The 17565-nt window shown below is 34.3% G+C and overlaps 1 protein-coding gene across 1 annotated transcript; it reads right to left on the minus strand.

Moving 5' to 3' along the window:
* Nucleotides 1-3307: 3307 nt before the first annotated feature.
* On the minus strand, nucleotides 3308-8247 carry LOC106637023 (uncharacterized). The gene is made up of 4 exons (XM_089590655.1): nucleotides 8199-8247; nucleotides 5427-5990; nucleotides 3498-4227; nucleotides 3308-3410 (listed from the first exon to the last, which is right to left on the minus strand). The coding sequence occupies exons 1-4, from the start codon at nucleotides 8242-8244 to the stop codon at nucleotides 3308-3310; spliced, it is 1443 nt and encodes a 480-aa protein (XP_089446781.1). The 5' UTR covers nucleotides 8245-8247.
* Between the last annotated feature and the right edge of the window lie 9318 nt (nucleotides 8248-17565).

Here is a 17565-nt window from a genome sequence, read left to right on the forward strand (position 1 = left end):
TATAAAACAAAGTGATAATATGAAAGTAAAAAAAAACTATAAATTAGTTGATTAATTTTTTCTCCCGTTAATTGACCAATTAATACATTCAAAGATTCAACAAAATGTGCTAATATTTAAAATGGTTTTGCATTAAAATACATCACTATCCACATTTATCTGCAGTAAAACATCTGATTTTTCTAGAATGAATACTTAATAAGTGTTCAATCAGCCGATCGAAAAATTGATTAAACAACAATTTGAAATGTCTTACGAAAGTAAAATTATCAAAAATTATTTTTAAAAAATGTTATTGTATCAGTGAATTGTACCATGTATAATACAAATATACATTATATGAATATACAAATATATATATAAGTATAAATATATACATATGATACTGTAACTGTATAATTGCGCAAAAAGTCGAAATGTGTTGGTTGTCAATGTTGAAAATAAAAACCTCAAAAAAAGACTTTGATTTTTTATTTCTATCCATACATTTAGAATGAATAACCTCTTATTTTTATTTTATACTGTTTAAACAATACATTTTTTTAAGATCTTCACTAATTTATTACTGATGTGCAAAATTTTAGTTACAAATTAATTGCCTATTTCCGCCAGACTAAGAGAAACTTTGTTGGGTGCCCGACGATGTCTACTGAATCATATTTCAAGACTTTTTTACAACACGAATGAATAATAAGTCATCATATCAACATTCAATTTCGTTGGAAAAGTATACGATTATGTAATCAATTATTTATGGTTTGACATTAACCTTCATACTTATTCTAATTCGATCGAACATAATGATTATTATTATTTTTATAATTTTCATTATTCAACGAAATTGTGTTATCATAAGGTAAAAATACATCATGTCGTTTATTATTATCAAATAGTGTATATGTCCCGATATAAATAATCAAACTATATTCTTGTGTCATTGAATTATTAAACAATTTTTACTATTTAACAATAATGAATTCAAATTAAAATTTTTGTTTAAACAGCGTTTTGAATATCTGAGTTGTTCTCTTTTTCTATTACAACAAAAATTCTATCTTTATTTTTGAGTCTTCATAGAAGTACATACAATTGACCGTGAGAAAATAAAGGTTTTTTTAAGTATCGTTCCACATGATTAAATCTTGAAACTTGTGTATAGTCATAGCAAATGCTATAACTAATGAAAATTGTTTTTTAAATGAAATGAATGGTAATGATAAATCACTTGCAATATTGAATGTTCGTCTTGAAATGAAAATTTTACTACCAATTTCATCTCCTCGAATTATTTTGTCTTCTAGGTTGTACTGCAACAATTTAATAATTTAAAATCGTGTACCTTTACACAAATCGTCTGATATACAAAAAATTTATGAGGTGGCAAGCCTTTACAAATGTTTCAAATTTCTACGGAAAAATTTATATAAATATCATCTGATTTTATCAATACCTTTATACGTTGCATTATCTGTGCTTCAGTTGGTTTTAGTTATTCTATTTGATTTACTTAAAATCTTATTGTTTAAAAAAAAGTATATTTATTATGTGAAAAAGGTAGGATACTGCTGAGGTGCTGACTCAATAATCATTAAAATCACTATAGTACATTATCATACTAGTGCACGGGGTAGGGGATTAACGAACGCGTGTTAGTCACATAACCTCTTGTACGTATGATGTTTACAACTTTTCAACACAGCGTGTGCGGGGAACGAAGTTTAGAGCCATCTAATGTGGCTTTGCTAAGACCTCGATGTACATACACACTCGTACGCGTAACGTGGGTAGTATAACTTACACTTTACAGTACTCTTACTTTGTCTCGTTTACCTCTATACTTCTCATATCATAAAAATCTAAATTAGCTTTTCATGAAAATCCAGTGGTTTTTATTCTAGTTACAGCTAAATTGGTGTTGAGGTTATATCATTTCATCATCATGCCCAAATACAAGACGAGATTTTTAAGGATTGTTTCCTCGAAATTTTTCACATATACCTTCTACTTTTCTTACAGCGTTTGAAAGATGGACATTTTAAAGTTACTCCTTCATAATCTTAAGTGCATCAGGGTACTTTCTACAACAGTAAAGAAGATGATGAAATTTTCGTAAGAAGACCCCAAAATGATAGCTATAAAATTCAAGTAATGTACATTTTATTAAACTGAGATGTTGTCGACATCTTGATATTCATATTCATACGCAATAGTTTAAAGAAGTTCTTTCCAAACTATTGTTTCAAGCACTTTTTTAATTAAACTTTGTTAAAAAAAAAAAAAAACATTTGTTTGACACACCTTGGGAGATAAGATTTTTCTCAAATGCATTGCAAAAATAAGAAGATATATTTAAATACCAAGTACGTCTCTTTTAAATCACACGGTTGATGTTTTATTGTTAATAATCTGCATGATTTACAAAAACATCAAAAAAAACTATTTTTTGTTATCACAGGATAAACTTACGCAGTAAGGCAAGATATTTGTAACAAAAGCTGTATATCTTAACATAACACTATAAAACAATAAGATATGTCCTAAAGATAAGCCAGTACAGTAGACAATATGTAGATTAAATCAAAAAACTAATTACTACTATATTGAAAAAGTCTTTTATTTTTAGTGATATAGAAATGCAAAAATATGAGTAATAAATAAAAGTTGGTTTCATAGTTAATAAGAAATTAAGAAGATATTAAACGATAGTTAATATTCCTCATATTCAGATTATATTGACCGTCTCTGTATGCAATGGCTTGAACATTACTTTGCTGCTGGATAAGAGGAGTCAATCATGTTTCCAACTTGGCTTAGTTTTACAGTATGTATTTCTGATGAGGTTTAGTAAAGAAGGAAACCAATTACAAAAAGGAACATTTTTTTATTTTTGTTCATTTTCTTACAGCATTACCTATATTCAGTATAAAAAAAGTCGCACTTACATAATAAATAAATTACATTTAGATAGAAGCAGATTTGTAAATTAGGAAAAACTAAAAATTCTTAATAATTTTCAAATTTGTACAAAGCATAGCACTCTTCATAATACGTGCTAAAATTTAAGCTATGAAGATTTAAAAATACATCGTTTTATGAAAATTCTTCATTCAGTTACAAGATATAAATTTACAAAATTTTCTTGTTAATTTCTATGATATAATGGTAGAACACATTAACGACAAAAATCGAGTGTAAATCATATTTTTTACAAAATTCCTTTATAAGAGAAGTAATTTGTTCGACCGTTAAAGGCAAGTCGTCGACAAACATTTGAGTCATGAACTTTGAAGTTAATTTAATTTTAAATTTAATATTGGTAACCTCCGTTGCTGGCATAACCTTGGCCTCCTCCACCACCTGTGCCGCTAGGAGCACCATAGCTAGACGATGGTCGACCAACAGAGGTGGATCTATCAACAGTAAAGAAGAAAATTTCATTGATAAATATTATTGAAAACTGCATTAAAAACAAATTTCAAAATTGTGGTTCAATTTACCCGCCACTAAAGCTTGGGGCACCGTAACTTGAGGAAGGTGCTCCTCCTCCAAATCCTCCACCACTTCCAAAGCTTCCAGTGGATGGAGAACTATAAGATGGTGATGGGGCCCCACCTCCAAATCCTCCTCCATTTGATGGTGCTCCATAGCTGGATGATGGTCTGCCACCACCAAAACCACCACCTCCACTGGGTGGAGCGCCATAGTTGGAAGATGGTCTTCCACCACCAAAACCACCACCACCTCCACTGGATGGAGCGCCATAGTTGGAAGATGGTCTGCCGCCACCAAAACCACCACCACCTCCACTGGGTGGAGCACCATAGCTGGAAGATGGTCTGCCGCCACCAAAGCCACCACCACCTCCATTAGATGGAGCACCATAACTTGATGATGGTCTGCCACCTCCAAATCCATTTGATGGAGCACCGTAGCTCGATGATGGTCTACCACCACCACCAAAATTACCACCCCCAGGTGATGGAGAACCGTAGCTAGAAGATGGCCTGCCAACTCCACTGGGAGGACCGTATGAAGATGAAGGAGTACCACCTCCAAAACTACCTCCACTACCGCCGAAGCCACTGCTACCACCAAAACTCCCTCCACCAGTAGACGGTGCACCGTAACTAGATGATGGTCTTCCACCTCCGAAACCATTACCTCCACTAGGTGTACCATAAGATGTTGAGGGAGGTCCACCTCCGAAGCTACCTCCTGAGTTTCCACCTAGTTATTAATTTAAATAGAGTGAGAACTAGTCTTAAATAGAAAAGCTGTTTTTCTTTTTAATGTTCTATGTAAAGATTCAGAACTCGCAATGCGGATAACAAATAAATACGTTACCTGTTGCGACAATTTTAAATGTTTATGCTAAAAGGTAAGACTTTCCATTCCTTCTTGATATTGGTGTCTCAAAAATTTATAAATCACTTGGCATGGCTCTTTATAAGTTTAAAAGATTTCTAGAGTCGGTATTAAAAGAATTATTGATTAAATAACTAGTTATTTAATCGAAAAAAGAAGAGTTGATGCACATTCTTGATATTTTAGAGAATCGGATGTGTAATAAGGAATTCTGAATTTGATTTTCTGTCTTTTGTTTACGAATAACAATTAATCTTACTCAAATCAGAATTTATGTACTTTTTAGAGAGTCAAGGATGTGCGATAACTTTTCTTTCGTCACTGAATTTTGTTTTAAAAAGTTGATTATTAAAACAACACCACTTCACGTGATATCTCCGATTAGTTTACATTAGATGCACCAGTTTTCTACCCTACTAATATGTAGCTTATTTATTTCACCCACACTAATTAATTTTTACTATCTATTTTTACACAAACAAAAGAATGGACACACATTCTTCTCATATCGAAAAAATAATTCAAAATTGTCTTCGATTAGTAACTTGTAGCTATTTATAAGCAAAGCTCATGGGAACAGGAACAAAGCTGGAAATTTTGAAAATTATAAGAGCTATAGTTCATTGTAATCTATTAATTTAGATGATTTTTTATATGAGACTATGTTAAAATTGAAAATTTCTTTTCATCATTTCTCGCCCTCAAAGCATCCTGAGGTATTAAAACTTTACAGTGACTATTTGTATAATTGAATTAACTTGAGGTAAAATTTTTATAAAATCTTGTAGGTTAATCTATTTACGAAAGTACTAGCTTAAACTGTAATTGTATACACATCAAATAATTATATTTACCATACTTTCGTTTTAACCACATGTTAAAGCAATACATTTAAACACGTAACTTTATCACTGAATGACAACTAGTAGTTATTCTGCCTGAATTCTCTTGATTCTTTCAATTGATTTCATTAAAATTTATCTCCGTGAATAATATGTTAAAATAACTAAATGTGCGCTTGTACAAAAATTATTTCATAATAAAAAAAAACAAAAATTTACCGCCAAAAGATGGAGCTCCGTAAGACGACGAAGGAGCTCCACCTCCGAAAGATCCTCCTCCAGTTGATGGCGATCCATAACTACTTGACGGCGCACCACCGCCAAAACTACCACCACCAGTTGATGGGGCCCCGTAGCTGTTGGAAGGAGCACCACCGCCAAAACTACCACTACCAGATGATGGGGCTCCATAATTGTTTGAGGGTGTGCTACCGCCAAATGATGGGGTTCCATAACTGTTGGAGGGTGGACCACCACCGCCAAATGATGGGGTTCCATAACTGTTTGAAGGTGGGCCACCACCACCTGATGGAGGTCCATAATTGTTGGAGGGAGGGGCGCCACTGGGGTAACCACCTCCCAAGGATGGTGTTCCATAGTTTGATGAAGGTCTGACACCTCCACCTCCCTGCGATGGAGGTCCATAGTTACCCGACGGTGGGCCACCAGCAAATCCATTACCACCAAAACCACCACTACTACCACCGAAGCTTCCACCGCCTCCTCCTAGATTTGGTGTACCGTAGCTCGTCGATGGTGGAAGGTAGTTACCAGAAAGGGGTGCTATAAAACATGTTTGGCTTATTTTTTTTTACTTAATAGGGGTTTCACATTTTCAAAACTATGTTTGATTGATGTTTAATTTCAATCTTACGAGTAAACTATCGGTTTTCTCCAATAACGATCGATTGGCGTTTAAAAAGTATATGTTCTACAAACCAAACAATTGACGTAATTTTATTATATATATTTATTGATGGGCTAAAGAGGCTATTGTTTCTAAAAACTTTGCTTAAAAATTAGGTTCCTGAGTCTCATTTTATGCAACTGGCTCGATTTGAAGCGAGATTCGGAGACTGGAATAAAAAATAAAATTTATCACATGGACTTTCTACTTTCAGTGCTCTTCCGGCCTCTGTAATGACTACTTGTTGTTACCGTAGTTATTGTCGATAAAAATTTGTTTTGCATCAATGTCAAGAAAACCATATCACAACAGAATAAAAACCAAGGAAAGAAGAAGCCCTGCAATAACCCACCTCATCGTTTCATCTCTCGTCATTGGGAGATAATCGATTGGCGGGGTAAAGTACGTACACGGGCACATAACGCACGTTAGATTCTGCTCCAGCGCGTAGGGTGATGCTCGTATACATCAGGGCCTTAATTTACCGTAGACGCACTTAGCGTTGCACTGATGGGAATCGCGATATGAGTTGTGCAATGCGGTAATCAAAACTCATAATAGAATCTCGTAAGGTCTCAATTAAAATAACAGTTTTACGAGCACCGACCGTGGAACAATCAGTTGCGGATAATTACAATACCTCTACTAAGCGTGCACAACATCGAACGCTGGCACCGGATTATATGTTATGTGTACGCTCGGAATTGCTTTTCGCCGTTTTCGAAGAAGTCTTCTTTTCTATTCCATTATTTCTGTACTTGCACGAGACGAAATGGCTAATATGGAAGAAAAAATTGTTGTCTTTGCTTGGAGCTATTCATGCTCCGTTGGTGCAGTGAAACCGGAATACAATCGGCGAACGCGGTGATTGATGTTGTGAAAATTTTATGGCGAAGCCCTTCTCCCTTGTTTTCGCACTCACCCCGGTAGGTGCGATTGGGAAATCGGCTTTTCAAGCGTAAGTGGAGGATGGGGGGCTTTTGTTCGGCATGAGCCGCCGGGAAAATTTAAATCGCATATTACCTATAACCGAGCCCGCAGTCGTGACGCTAATTACGCGTCCGCTGAGAGTGAATCTCCCACACTTTCACTCCACGCGCGACGCGACGCTACGAAACTCACGCGTGTGGCACTGCATAATACACGCGGGCGCGTGAAAACAAACGCGCGCACGGATGCGCAATGCGTACAGGAAGAGTTGTAATTTGCAAGCGTGTCGAGTAACCGATATTAATTGAATTGCCGGGTGTCCCTTGTCTGTCGCGCCCAACCTCGACGCCCACGTGCTGGCTGACTGCCGTGTACAAGTTTGGCGGCACGTATACCTTTGATGAGGGATTCTTGTGTCGAGGTGGCTCGCTAGCGTTTGCTTTTATTTGCAGACGAATGAGACGAATTTGTCGGCTGGGTGAAAAAATTTCACGTAAATGATCGACAGATATACTTTCGCTAATGAAAATGGTAGTGCACGTTTATAAAAGTCGAAAAACGCAAAACGATTTCCTGTTATTAATTCTCGCGGAGAAAATTAAAAGTATCGGGAAAACTAACGGAGACTCGAAAAAAAAAGAAGGGTTGGAGCCAACGGCTGGCAGAATGATGAATGGCTCCGGCGCTCTAATTGACACGGTTACTTCGAACTTCCGATAATTGCCTTCTTACAAGATGTCGAGTAAACTTAACAGGTTGTACGCTATTCACGGCAAATTAACCATTAAGGAAGCCTATCGTTTTTATGAAAAGTATAAGGGATGTGTTGCATGTGAAAAAATATCCTTTCATAAAATCATGTAAGTGAAGAAAGAGAAACAAGTAAAGGTAACTTTTAACAAATCGTTTTTTATTCTCAGATACGAACTATTTTCAAGAAGACTTCAAAAGTGTAAGTTATGAAAAACCATTTCTATTCGATTCGTTAAAAAAGCGGAGACTTATAGATCAAACACTTAAATTTAAAAAAAAACAAAAACATTCAATGAACGTGTAGGATAAAATTAAAAGTTGGTAAAATGCTGGGACACATGGTTTTTATGTATACAGTTATTGTGAATCCGAGAAAAAAGCCAAAGTATTCAGATAGTCACCCTCTGCGCGTGAGACCGACAGGGTTGTGACAAGCATCGCCGCCATCGGCAGCCACATCTTGGAGATCCTCATGCTGGTGGGCGAGAGTTTTTAATTATTACTATTTTTTTTTTACCGCTCACTCTTGATTGCTTCGGACTTGGAGTGAAAAACGAAAACCAACAAACAAACGAGTAAAAAACGAAACTATCCTGTGCAACACACTGACACGCACCCGCGAGCAGCAACAGAGCCGAGTAGAGCTCTGGCTGCGATTTCGCTTCCAACACGGCCCCAAAGCTGGCGAATCTTGCTTTTATAGCAGACGCGGATCTTTCGGAGAAAGTCGCGCCAAGGAGCTTCGCGGAGGACGGGGACCGCGGTACAGGTTAGTGGGGACCCCAGCAGGCCCCCCCAGGCTGCATCCATCAGTACCGCTCTCTCGGTGAGCGCGTATCATGGGTAGCCTTGTTGCGAGCATAAGCAGGTAGATAGGCACGTCGAGATGAGGAGCGAAAAGGATGCGTCGTCGTCGTCCTTTTATCGAGCCGACTACGTGTAATGGGTGATGCGAGCGATTGCTCACACCACGGGCTGCACTGTTGGTCTTTTTATTTATTTTTTTTTTTTTTCCGTAAATCTGTCTGGAGGAAGAGCCTGCTTTTTTCTTCTCACTTTCTTCGCGGTACTTTTACTTTCCACTAAGCAGCACGTCACAAGGAAATCTAAACTACCTAAACATTTGAAATTTCTATTGGCACTGTGTTAGAATCATGTACATGGGAACTACACTGTTAATTTATTTCCCATTACGGTACAAAAATATTCCATTTGTATTGATTGTTTGAAAAAAAATTTTTTTTTAAGGTATAAAATTAAGTTTTTAATCTTTATTCATGTTTGTGAATATGTTAATTCTTTGACCATACAATATACATGGGCCCAACATGTTATTTTCCAGATGTGGTTCTGCGCCTCAACAAGTGAACTGGGATATTAAAGTAGCGTTATCACAAATCATCAATAGAAAAAAAACAGAAAAAAACTAGACAATATTTTCTTTTGGTGTTAGATTAGTTAAGACAGGTACATGGTTAGTTCGGCGGTGTTTAAAAAAAATCAATGAAATTTGATTGGAATATTATTTTCAACGAAATAAGTTCATACCACGACAGCGATACTATTTCAATGTTTTGTCCTTTTCAAAGACACCATTGAAAAAACAATTGTGTTAGATTAAAATTTTTATGAAATTAAACTGTACATAATTAATTGTGATTAATTATAAAAATAATTGTTTAAAATTATTTCTAATTTACTTACATTATAGAGTTAACGTTGAAACTTGCGTAAAAAACATCTACATAATTGTTGGAAATTTTATGATTCCATTGGTAACAAAGAAATGAGATAAAAATTCTGAACAAAATTTTCTTCTTTTCGAGTTGTTTAATGTACTTATGAAATGAAAAAATAAATTTAAAGTATTTTTTGTCAATTATTTAAGTAGTTACAATAATTTAAATCGCGCCAAATCGCGTCCAACGTAACTAGCTTTCTTAAGGTAGTTCATGCAGTTCAGTGTTTCTCAACCTACTTGTAAAACAGTTAAGCATTGATTTTTCAAATAATTATTGTTGTTTATCGTGAATGAATACCTCAGTAGCCTGATCAACTGTTACATCATAACAGTGACAAAAAAAACTGATAATTATGACTAGGTGCAAAAGGTTGAGAGTAATTTTACCGCTTGAATAATTTTGCTCATAAGATGTAGTGTTTAAACATGCAAATTGAAAGTTAAATATCTCTAAAAGGGCACGCCAATTTGGCATCAAAATTTAACCATGAATGTACGGGGGTGTCAATAACTTATACTCCAATTTCCATCGTTTTTGTAAAAAAGTTGATTTTTGCATAAACTACCTTAAAAATATCGAAAAATCCTACAAACGTACAATTTATATTATGTGTTAAATATTTAATAAGAAAGCAGATGGTTTTGTCAGATGCTCAGTATTCCTGTAATGACGCACAGCTCGTTGCAGTAGCAGCTCCGTTTGACCATGGTTCAGTTGTGTTACACATTCATATAGAATACTTGAACTATAAAACATAATTGAATTTTTTAATTCCAATATTATTGGTTGCTTGTTTCAGTTCCATGCGCCAAGATAAATCTAATAAGACAAGAGATAAGTTAGAGATACTTTTTTTTTTATTACTAAAATCAATCAAGTTTTGATTATGCCATTACTACTGCATATAATTTTAATTCAGTATTACACTTCAGTTCTTCTATTTTAGTTACTATAGTACATGGAGTCAATGTACTGTGATCCAGATGTACATGTTCGATAAAATCAATTAGATGATACCTCAAGTTAAATATGAGGTAATACGACAACGATAACCCCGCTGTTTTGATGTAAACATTAAGGAGTATGTGTCTACGAGCAATCACGAGATGTAGGAGAATCAAAATTTCGAATGTAGGTAATTGCAGATAGAGAGCACTAAAGCTAATTACATGTGTTACGATCTGATAATACTTTACTTCCACTGATCATGCTCGTATGATTACTCACGCTTTATTTGGATCGAAAATTGCTTATTCTGCCGATGCAGCCTGTATTTGTTAGTCCCTTTAGGGCTGAATAAAAAAAAATTGTTTGCCTCGCATAACCTTCGCGATGTATGTTGTAAAACGTTTTAGTGGGCAGTTATGTTATTTTCGTCAGCACCCCAGTTTACAATCAAAATGCTATCTGAGGGACACCTTTTTTAACACCCTCAGAAAAAAATTGCTGTTCAAATCGTAATTCTACACTTCTAAACTTTTAAATTTTGTTATAAAACGGATATCTGAGTGTTCTTGATCAGCTGTTTTAGGTTTTTAGTTCAAAACATTTTTATATGAGCGAGTTCAATGAAAACTGCAAATATGATTCCAAATTTTTAACAACTTTAGCACTCAGTTATCTGAACAAAATATTTTTAGTTTTACCACTTTTGAAAGAAGAGCTCGTTTTAAGCAATTTTTTTTTTAATAGAAGAAGTTTTAATAGATGTTTATGTTAGTATGAGCTGGTTTTGGAAATGTCAACTATGATTTTAATCAAAAATGATAAATTTCATACAAATGTCATTCAAACCAAGATCCATAACTGTCCTATAATTTCTAAACCTCAAATAAGTGCACCGCAAAAATATTTTGCGAAATTTTAATTTTCATTGAATAATTAATTTTGACAATTTCAAGGAGAAAAACCAATGAAAAAAGTTTAAAAAACTGAACAACATGAATTATAACGCACCGACAAGTCTGCGTCAGAGTATATTACCGACGATAGGAAACTCGAAGGTTAATACACTGAGGTACAGATAAAATGCGGCCTAAAACCATAGCTAACTAGTAATGTGTTTGCGGTGAGAATTACGAGGCGTTAATTACAAAATTTTATACGTAGCGCTATTAGCATACGTATATGACGTGATAAATCCTCAAGGAATATAAATCATTTTTATGCATCTATCGCTTTCATTGACAACCCCAGTGAGTATCATCGCTTCAAAGTAGCTCAGCTCATTCGTAGAATACCTACTTTGATAACTAAAAACTCAGAGCTGCCCAATTTTTCTCGATGCATACCGGATTTTTGACAAAAATGTATACCTAACTGACGACACGTTGCATTATCCTTGTAATATTATATAGTCATTCCATAATAATATAGCCTGTTTAGCAACCGATCATCTTGAAAGGGTAAGATTCCTGGGAAATCCCAACATCAATTATTAAACTATTTTTCACACAATCTTCGGGAAAAATTTTTCCTTTTTTTTCTATTTTCATTTCATTAATATCTAGTTATAAGATGGAAGGATAACGCTACAGATAATAATAGATAATCAACATGTAGTAACTCTGATCAAAGATTCTAACTTGTACATTGTAAAATGTTTGTTATTGTAATACAACTTTGTAAGCCAAATATAAAATACCAAGTGAACCCAGACATTATTTTGCTATAGGAGTGCAAGGGTGGGGTTTAATTGGCTAATTAGTCTCCCTGAAATTTTTGACAATTTTAAAATTAATACACACCGTCGTTAGACTTGTATAATAAGTAGGTTGTAGGTGCTTTTGCTGTTTAATTTTTTTTTTTTTCGTCTTACGCATGCAGTGAGTATTGTAAAATACGCAAGCGATAAATTGAGAGCAAAAATAAACAGTTCACCATAGACCGTAAGGCTTTACTAAAAATAGACATCGCATCCGAGATTGATATAATAGCCGTGCAGCAGCAAAGATAATTACGAGCGAAAGAAAGAGGTGTGACAAAATATAGGCTTTACGATGGAAAAGTCCAATCATAGAAGCGTGACGAATATTTCTTCGTGCAGGCTAAGTAACTCTGCGATTAACGTCGTATACGTAGGTGTTTATTAACGCATGTTAGTTTGCGTGCGGTTTTCTACGGGAACATTTGAATGATTATTTATTTTTCCTACAGTCAGTACACAAATGATAATGAGTGTTTTGTTGCACTTGTACAACATATGAGATTATTGATTATTGTACGATATGAATGTCTCCTTGTGACTAGGAATGATGGATTACGTAATGAGCCTTGGAAAAATTTTTTTTCAACAGAATTAGACCAAACTGTTTGATGAATTCACTGATATTTAAAAAATATCATCTGTACGTTTATTGTTATACAGTCACTTGAATTGTTATTAAAATTAAGAACTAATAGTTCTATTCGAGTTTTTTTAAGTAAACTGAATGCTTATTACACTATGATTATCATTAGAAAATTTTAACAATTATTGTTCCTTCATAACTTACAGGTACCTTTACTTTTTAGTTTTTTTAGTTTTTTGATAAGTTACTTTTAGAACTTATAGAGACTCACAAACTGTATAAAAGTGAAATAAAAAAAGGAACACTTCTAAATAGCTTCAAAAATTACTATCTTGAAATGATTTTTTGGGTACCAAAACTATTGGAATTGAGTATTTGCGATGCCCGTTTTTGAAGTTTCATCGAGACATAATCTCAACTTTGTTGTTCTTGATTGTTTTTAATAGTTTCAGAAACAGGTTTAGACCTGTGATATTATTGACGTGGCAAATATGTAAAAAAAACTCTTCTTAGATAAAAAATTTAGATCCGTCAAATATTAGTATTCCAAAAATTTCAGTTTTTCTTATATTTTCAAGTTTCTAGTAAAAAGTTTTACTTTTCTACAACCAAAACTAAATTTGGAAATTTGAGGCATAAAATGATTGATTAAATGTTTTGTGCTCTTCAAACCATCGTAAGTACATCCTACGCAAAAATACATGGCACAAAAAAGATGTATTTGCATTTAATCATCACACATAGATTTAAAGAACAAACTATTAAAGGTTAAGTAAGAAAAGTATTATTATGTATTAATATTTGTAAAGGTTTTCATCAAATTTTAAAAAAAGACAAAAATTTAGCAAGCTGTAAAATAGTATATAAAAAATACTACAGTTTTGGATGTAAGGCACAACCAATGCTTGGGTCACATACAAAAGAAATATCATTACGAGTATGCTACTACAAAATTTTGTAACTATTAATAACTATTTTAAGTTCTTCTTGAGTTTTTACATAAACTTGTAAACTTAGAGAGGGACAAATTTTTATATTAAAAATAGCCTGTTTTTAGCCACTACAGGGTCATGTCTTAGAATCAAGTTTTTATAAAATGTAAGAGAATTTTCACGCTTACGCCTTTAGTTAACTTTTGGGTTCTGATACTTATTAAACTTTGAAGCCCATCTCATCGAGTTTTTAACTTTTTTAGACTACCTTAACATAATAAATATGTAGAGAGAAATAAACTGTAAGCTTTTTGTTTGAATTTAATTTTTCGTTAATCCATCGATTAGATGTTTTCCTTTAAAAAAATTTACAACTTTTAAACCTCGTACGGCATGTGATGAGAAACAACCTTGGTGTACAATAGTTCATGACTATGTGTTTATTAACACCTCATTCACTTGAGATAATATTTTGACGTCTCGGACGTCCCTCTAACGTCATTTTAGGACCATTATTAAAATGATATTAAAAAAAACCTTCATAAATTATTAAAAACAAGTAATACAAACTAGAACTCAGCTATTGAGATGATTTAGACAGGGCTTGCATGTCTAATGTATGTATAACATTTTTATTTATATGCCAAAATCAGATGCTTTATTAACCATCTGTCAATTTGAGAGGCTTAATTTTACACAGAAATGGTCAAACGAAGAGTTTGCAGTTAAATGGACAAACCTTTTTTTACACATAACCATTGCCAACTTCTAAATTTTCTTATGCCTTAAAGCAAGAATAAATGCCACCTACTGGTCAAAATGTGAACGAGATAAATGGTTTTATCCATAAGCAGATGTGACGAACGAAATTTCATTGAAAAATTTCAACTTGGAGATTCACAATTTAATAAAAAAAAGTAGCGTTACGGTAATGGTAGACTTGTTTGGACCTTATATAGCTTGAAAAAAATTAATTCAAAAAATCTAAACATTCAATTAAAAAAATCTCAATTAGAGCGTGAAAATATCGCAGTTTTTGTAAAATGACCCATGTATAATATACCATCTTACCATTTGGCTTGGGGTACCCTGAGTAATTATTTGTATATTACATGGATCGCCTATCCAAACCTAGCCTACAATGTATCACATATAATCCTACAGCCGATTGTTGGCGCTAGAAAAAATTTGCGTAACTCAAACGTAAACGATGTAGGTAACGTAGCAACCTCCGATTTGCCGTGTCATTGATACGTGTGTACATGGATATGTCGAGCGAGCCTCATTAACACACCGAGCAGGCCGATGACAAGGGGAGCAGGACATAGGAAAAAAAAGAAAAAAAAAAAAAAAGATTTGACGGACGATATAATTTAATATTTGCACTTGTAGCGACCCGATCCATAACACTTACGAGCGTCCTCAACCTCGTCTCCAGCACCTGGGGTACTTATGACACTCGAACAAGAGAAAGCGGAGCAGGAGATAGGATGAAGGATGGGACAGGCCTCCGTAGCATCACCTCCGCGAAACGGGCGCTCATTAGCGACAGTGTATATACCTAACGCTCGCTTGCGACACCATACCGCCACCAGAAGCGTCAGCTCGTTAGCATAAAAATTCGATTAACTCGTCGCGAATTGGATCAGGCCGCGCGAGCCTGGCCAGCCTCGAAATAATATACCAATGTATGCATCAACACCAGAGACGGGACGCCTCACGAGGTGGGTATACATGTTTGATGTCGCGCGTGCACAGCCGGAGAGTGTTCGGCTGCTGGCTCTCCCTGTGCAAGGTAAGTTTGAGAGCTGCCTCGTTTGTCTGGCGTCATCCCCCTTGAGGTCCGTGAAGAGAGCGGGAGATGCTGCGATTTTCTAGGACGAGGACGCGAGCCGAATGATGCGTACGCACATATTACTGCGAGAGAGCGTGAGCATTATTGCATTAATCGCAGTGTAGGTATAGGTACCTAATTAGAAAACACTGGTTCAGGAGTGCCGCGAGTGGTTGTTCGTGTGGTCCGTGATTCGCCTTTTTGTGCTTTATGTTACTGCATATGTGATTTTGGGATTGTATTCGTTTCGCTAATTACTTTATATTGGTCTTTGATGCAGGGATGGTTGTCGCTCCGACAACAGCACCCCGAAAGTTGCTTAGAAACGGCATGCTCGGAAACAAGCATGTCGTTTCTAGAAAACCTATCCACTTTTAAGTAAACTGTAGTTCAGCATTTTTTTTTTTTTTTATCAATCAACAACAATGATTAATGCAGATATTGTTATGACTTACTTATTTATCATTACCTATCATTGTAAAGTAGGCAAGACGATCAAGAATATTGCTAAGTAGCATGTGAGGTTTTCCGTGGTTTCCCACATTGGATGGGCGCCAGTTGACAACAATATTATTTTACATGGGATGACAAAAAATTACTGTACTAGGCTAGTAATCTAATATCATTCTGCCATTTTCTAACGTTGGACGACCTAATGTTGACCGTAGAGTAAAAATAAATTATCTATAGTACAACGAGTAAAAGTCCTTAGACGGCAGAATAATACCATTTAAGCAAAGTAATTTTAATAAATTTTTTTTCTTTCAGTTTTATAAGGGAGCAAAAAACATGGGATTGATGAAAGACCCCCAAGTTTCATGATAAACTTTCATTATCTAAGGCAGGTGTATCCCTACGCAGTTAGTCAAACTTAGTGTACTGAACTCTCGTCTGACTAGTATGCTATTTCAATAGTCTGCTTGTAATATAAACTTAACCTATAATGTAATTTATTTCGTACAAATCAAAACTTTCATAATGGCAGATGTAAATGAATCTGATTTTAATAAAAATGAGTGTAATAATGGAAGAAATTTTTATTACAGAGAGATCTACCGTAATGAATCGTAAATTTTTTGTTAAAGTTATTTGGAATTATTGAACAAAAAACAATGGTTGTTATTCATTGTACCTACGCAAGACTGCACTATATCTTGAAATATATTGAGCTATTTAACAGGATTTTTTAAGTACGTAACAAATACTGAATTGTGATAATTATAAGTAATTACTTACTCTGAGCCACAAAAATAGTATTATTGTTTCAAGAAAGTTTTTAGGTACAATTATAATTATTGAATAAAAACCGTGATAGCACGTACCTTACAACATAATAAATTAGTATTAAAAACTCTTAAAACAAGTAGCATGTCCTAATTATTTTTTTGCAATTAGATTCCATTACTCTGATATATCTGTTATATTTTTATAATCAATGAAATATTGATTATAACTCATATACATGTAACTAAATTCGTGATTTTGAACCATGTAACGTTTTTCATTGCATTGTTGTAATTAGCAATAATGAGAATTTTTGGATAAATAGTCGCCTTGTTACTTGCTAACAGTATTTACTTTACTAAAACTCGTGCATAACCTCACCTTGATACAGTGTTACCACTAAAACAAGAAAAAAAGGTCAAAAATACGTGAAGTTTTAAATATGTTCCCAATTATTACTGTTTTTCATCGTATAAGCACCAAATTGGTTTTTTATTAATTATTTAAAAACATTAGATATTTCTTCGATAATGTACATGATTAAAGCCAAGAAAAACCCATTTCGTCGGAAAAATCCATGTCAAACATATGAAAACTTTCAACATCAATATTTTGCTTACCAGGAACCCCAGCCTCATAAAAATTTAACAGATAGCTTATTATATATTGATTTAAATGTGTACCAAATTTCATAATAGTCATCATTAACTCAATTTGGGATACAACTACCTCCAAAAACGTTGACA

Source organism: Copidosoma floridanum, unplaced genomic scaffold, assembly GCF_036245765.1.
Source record: "Copidosoma floridanum isolate Cflo_tuat_1 unplaced genomic scaffold, Cflo_Japanese_pri ptg000013l, whole genome shotgun sequence".
Taxonomy (NCBI): Eukaryota; Metazoa; Arthropoda; class Insecta; order Hymenoptera; family Encyrtidae; genus Copidosoma; species Copidosoma floridanum.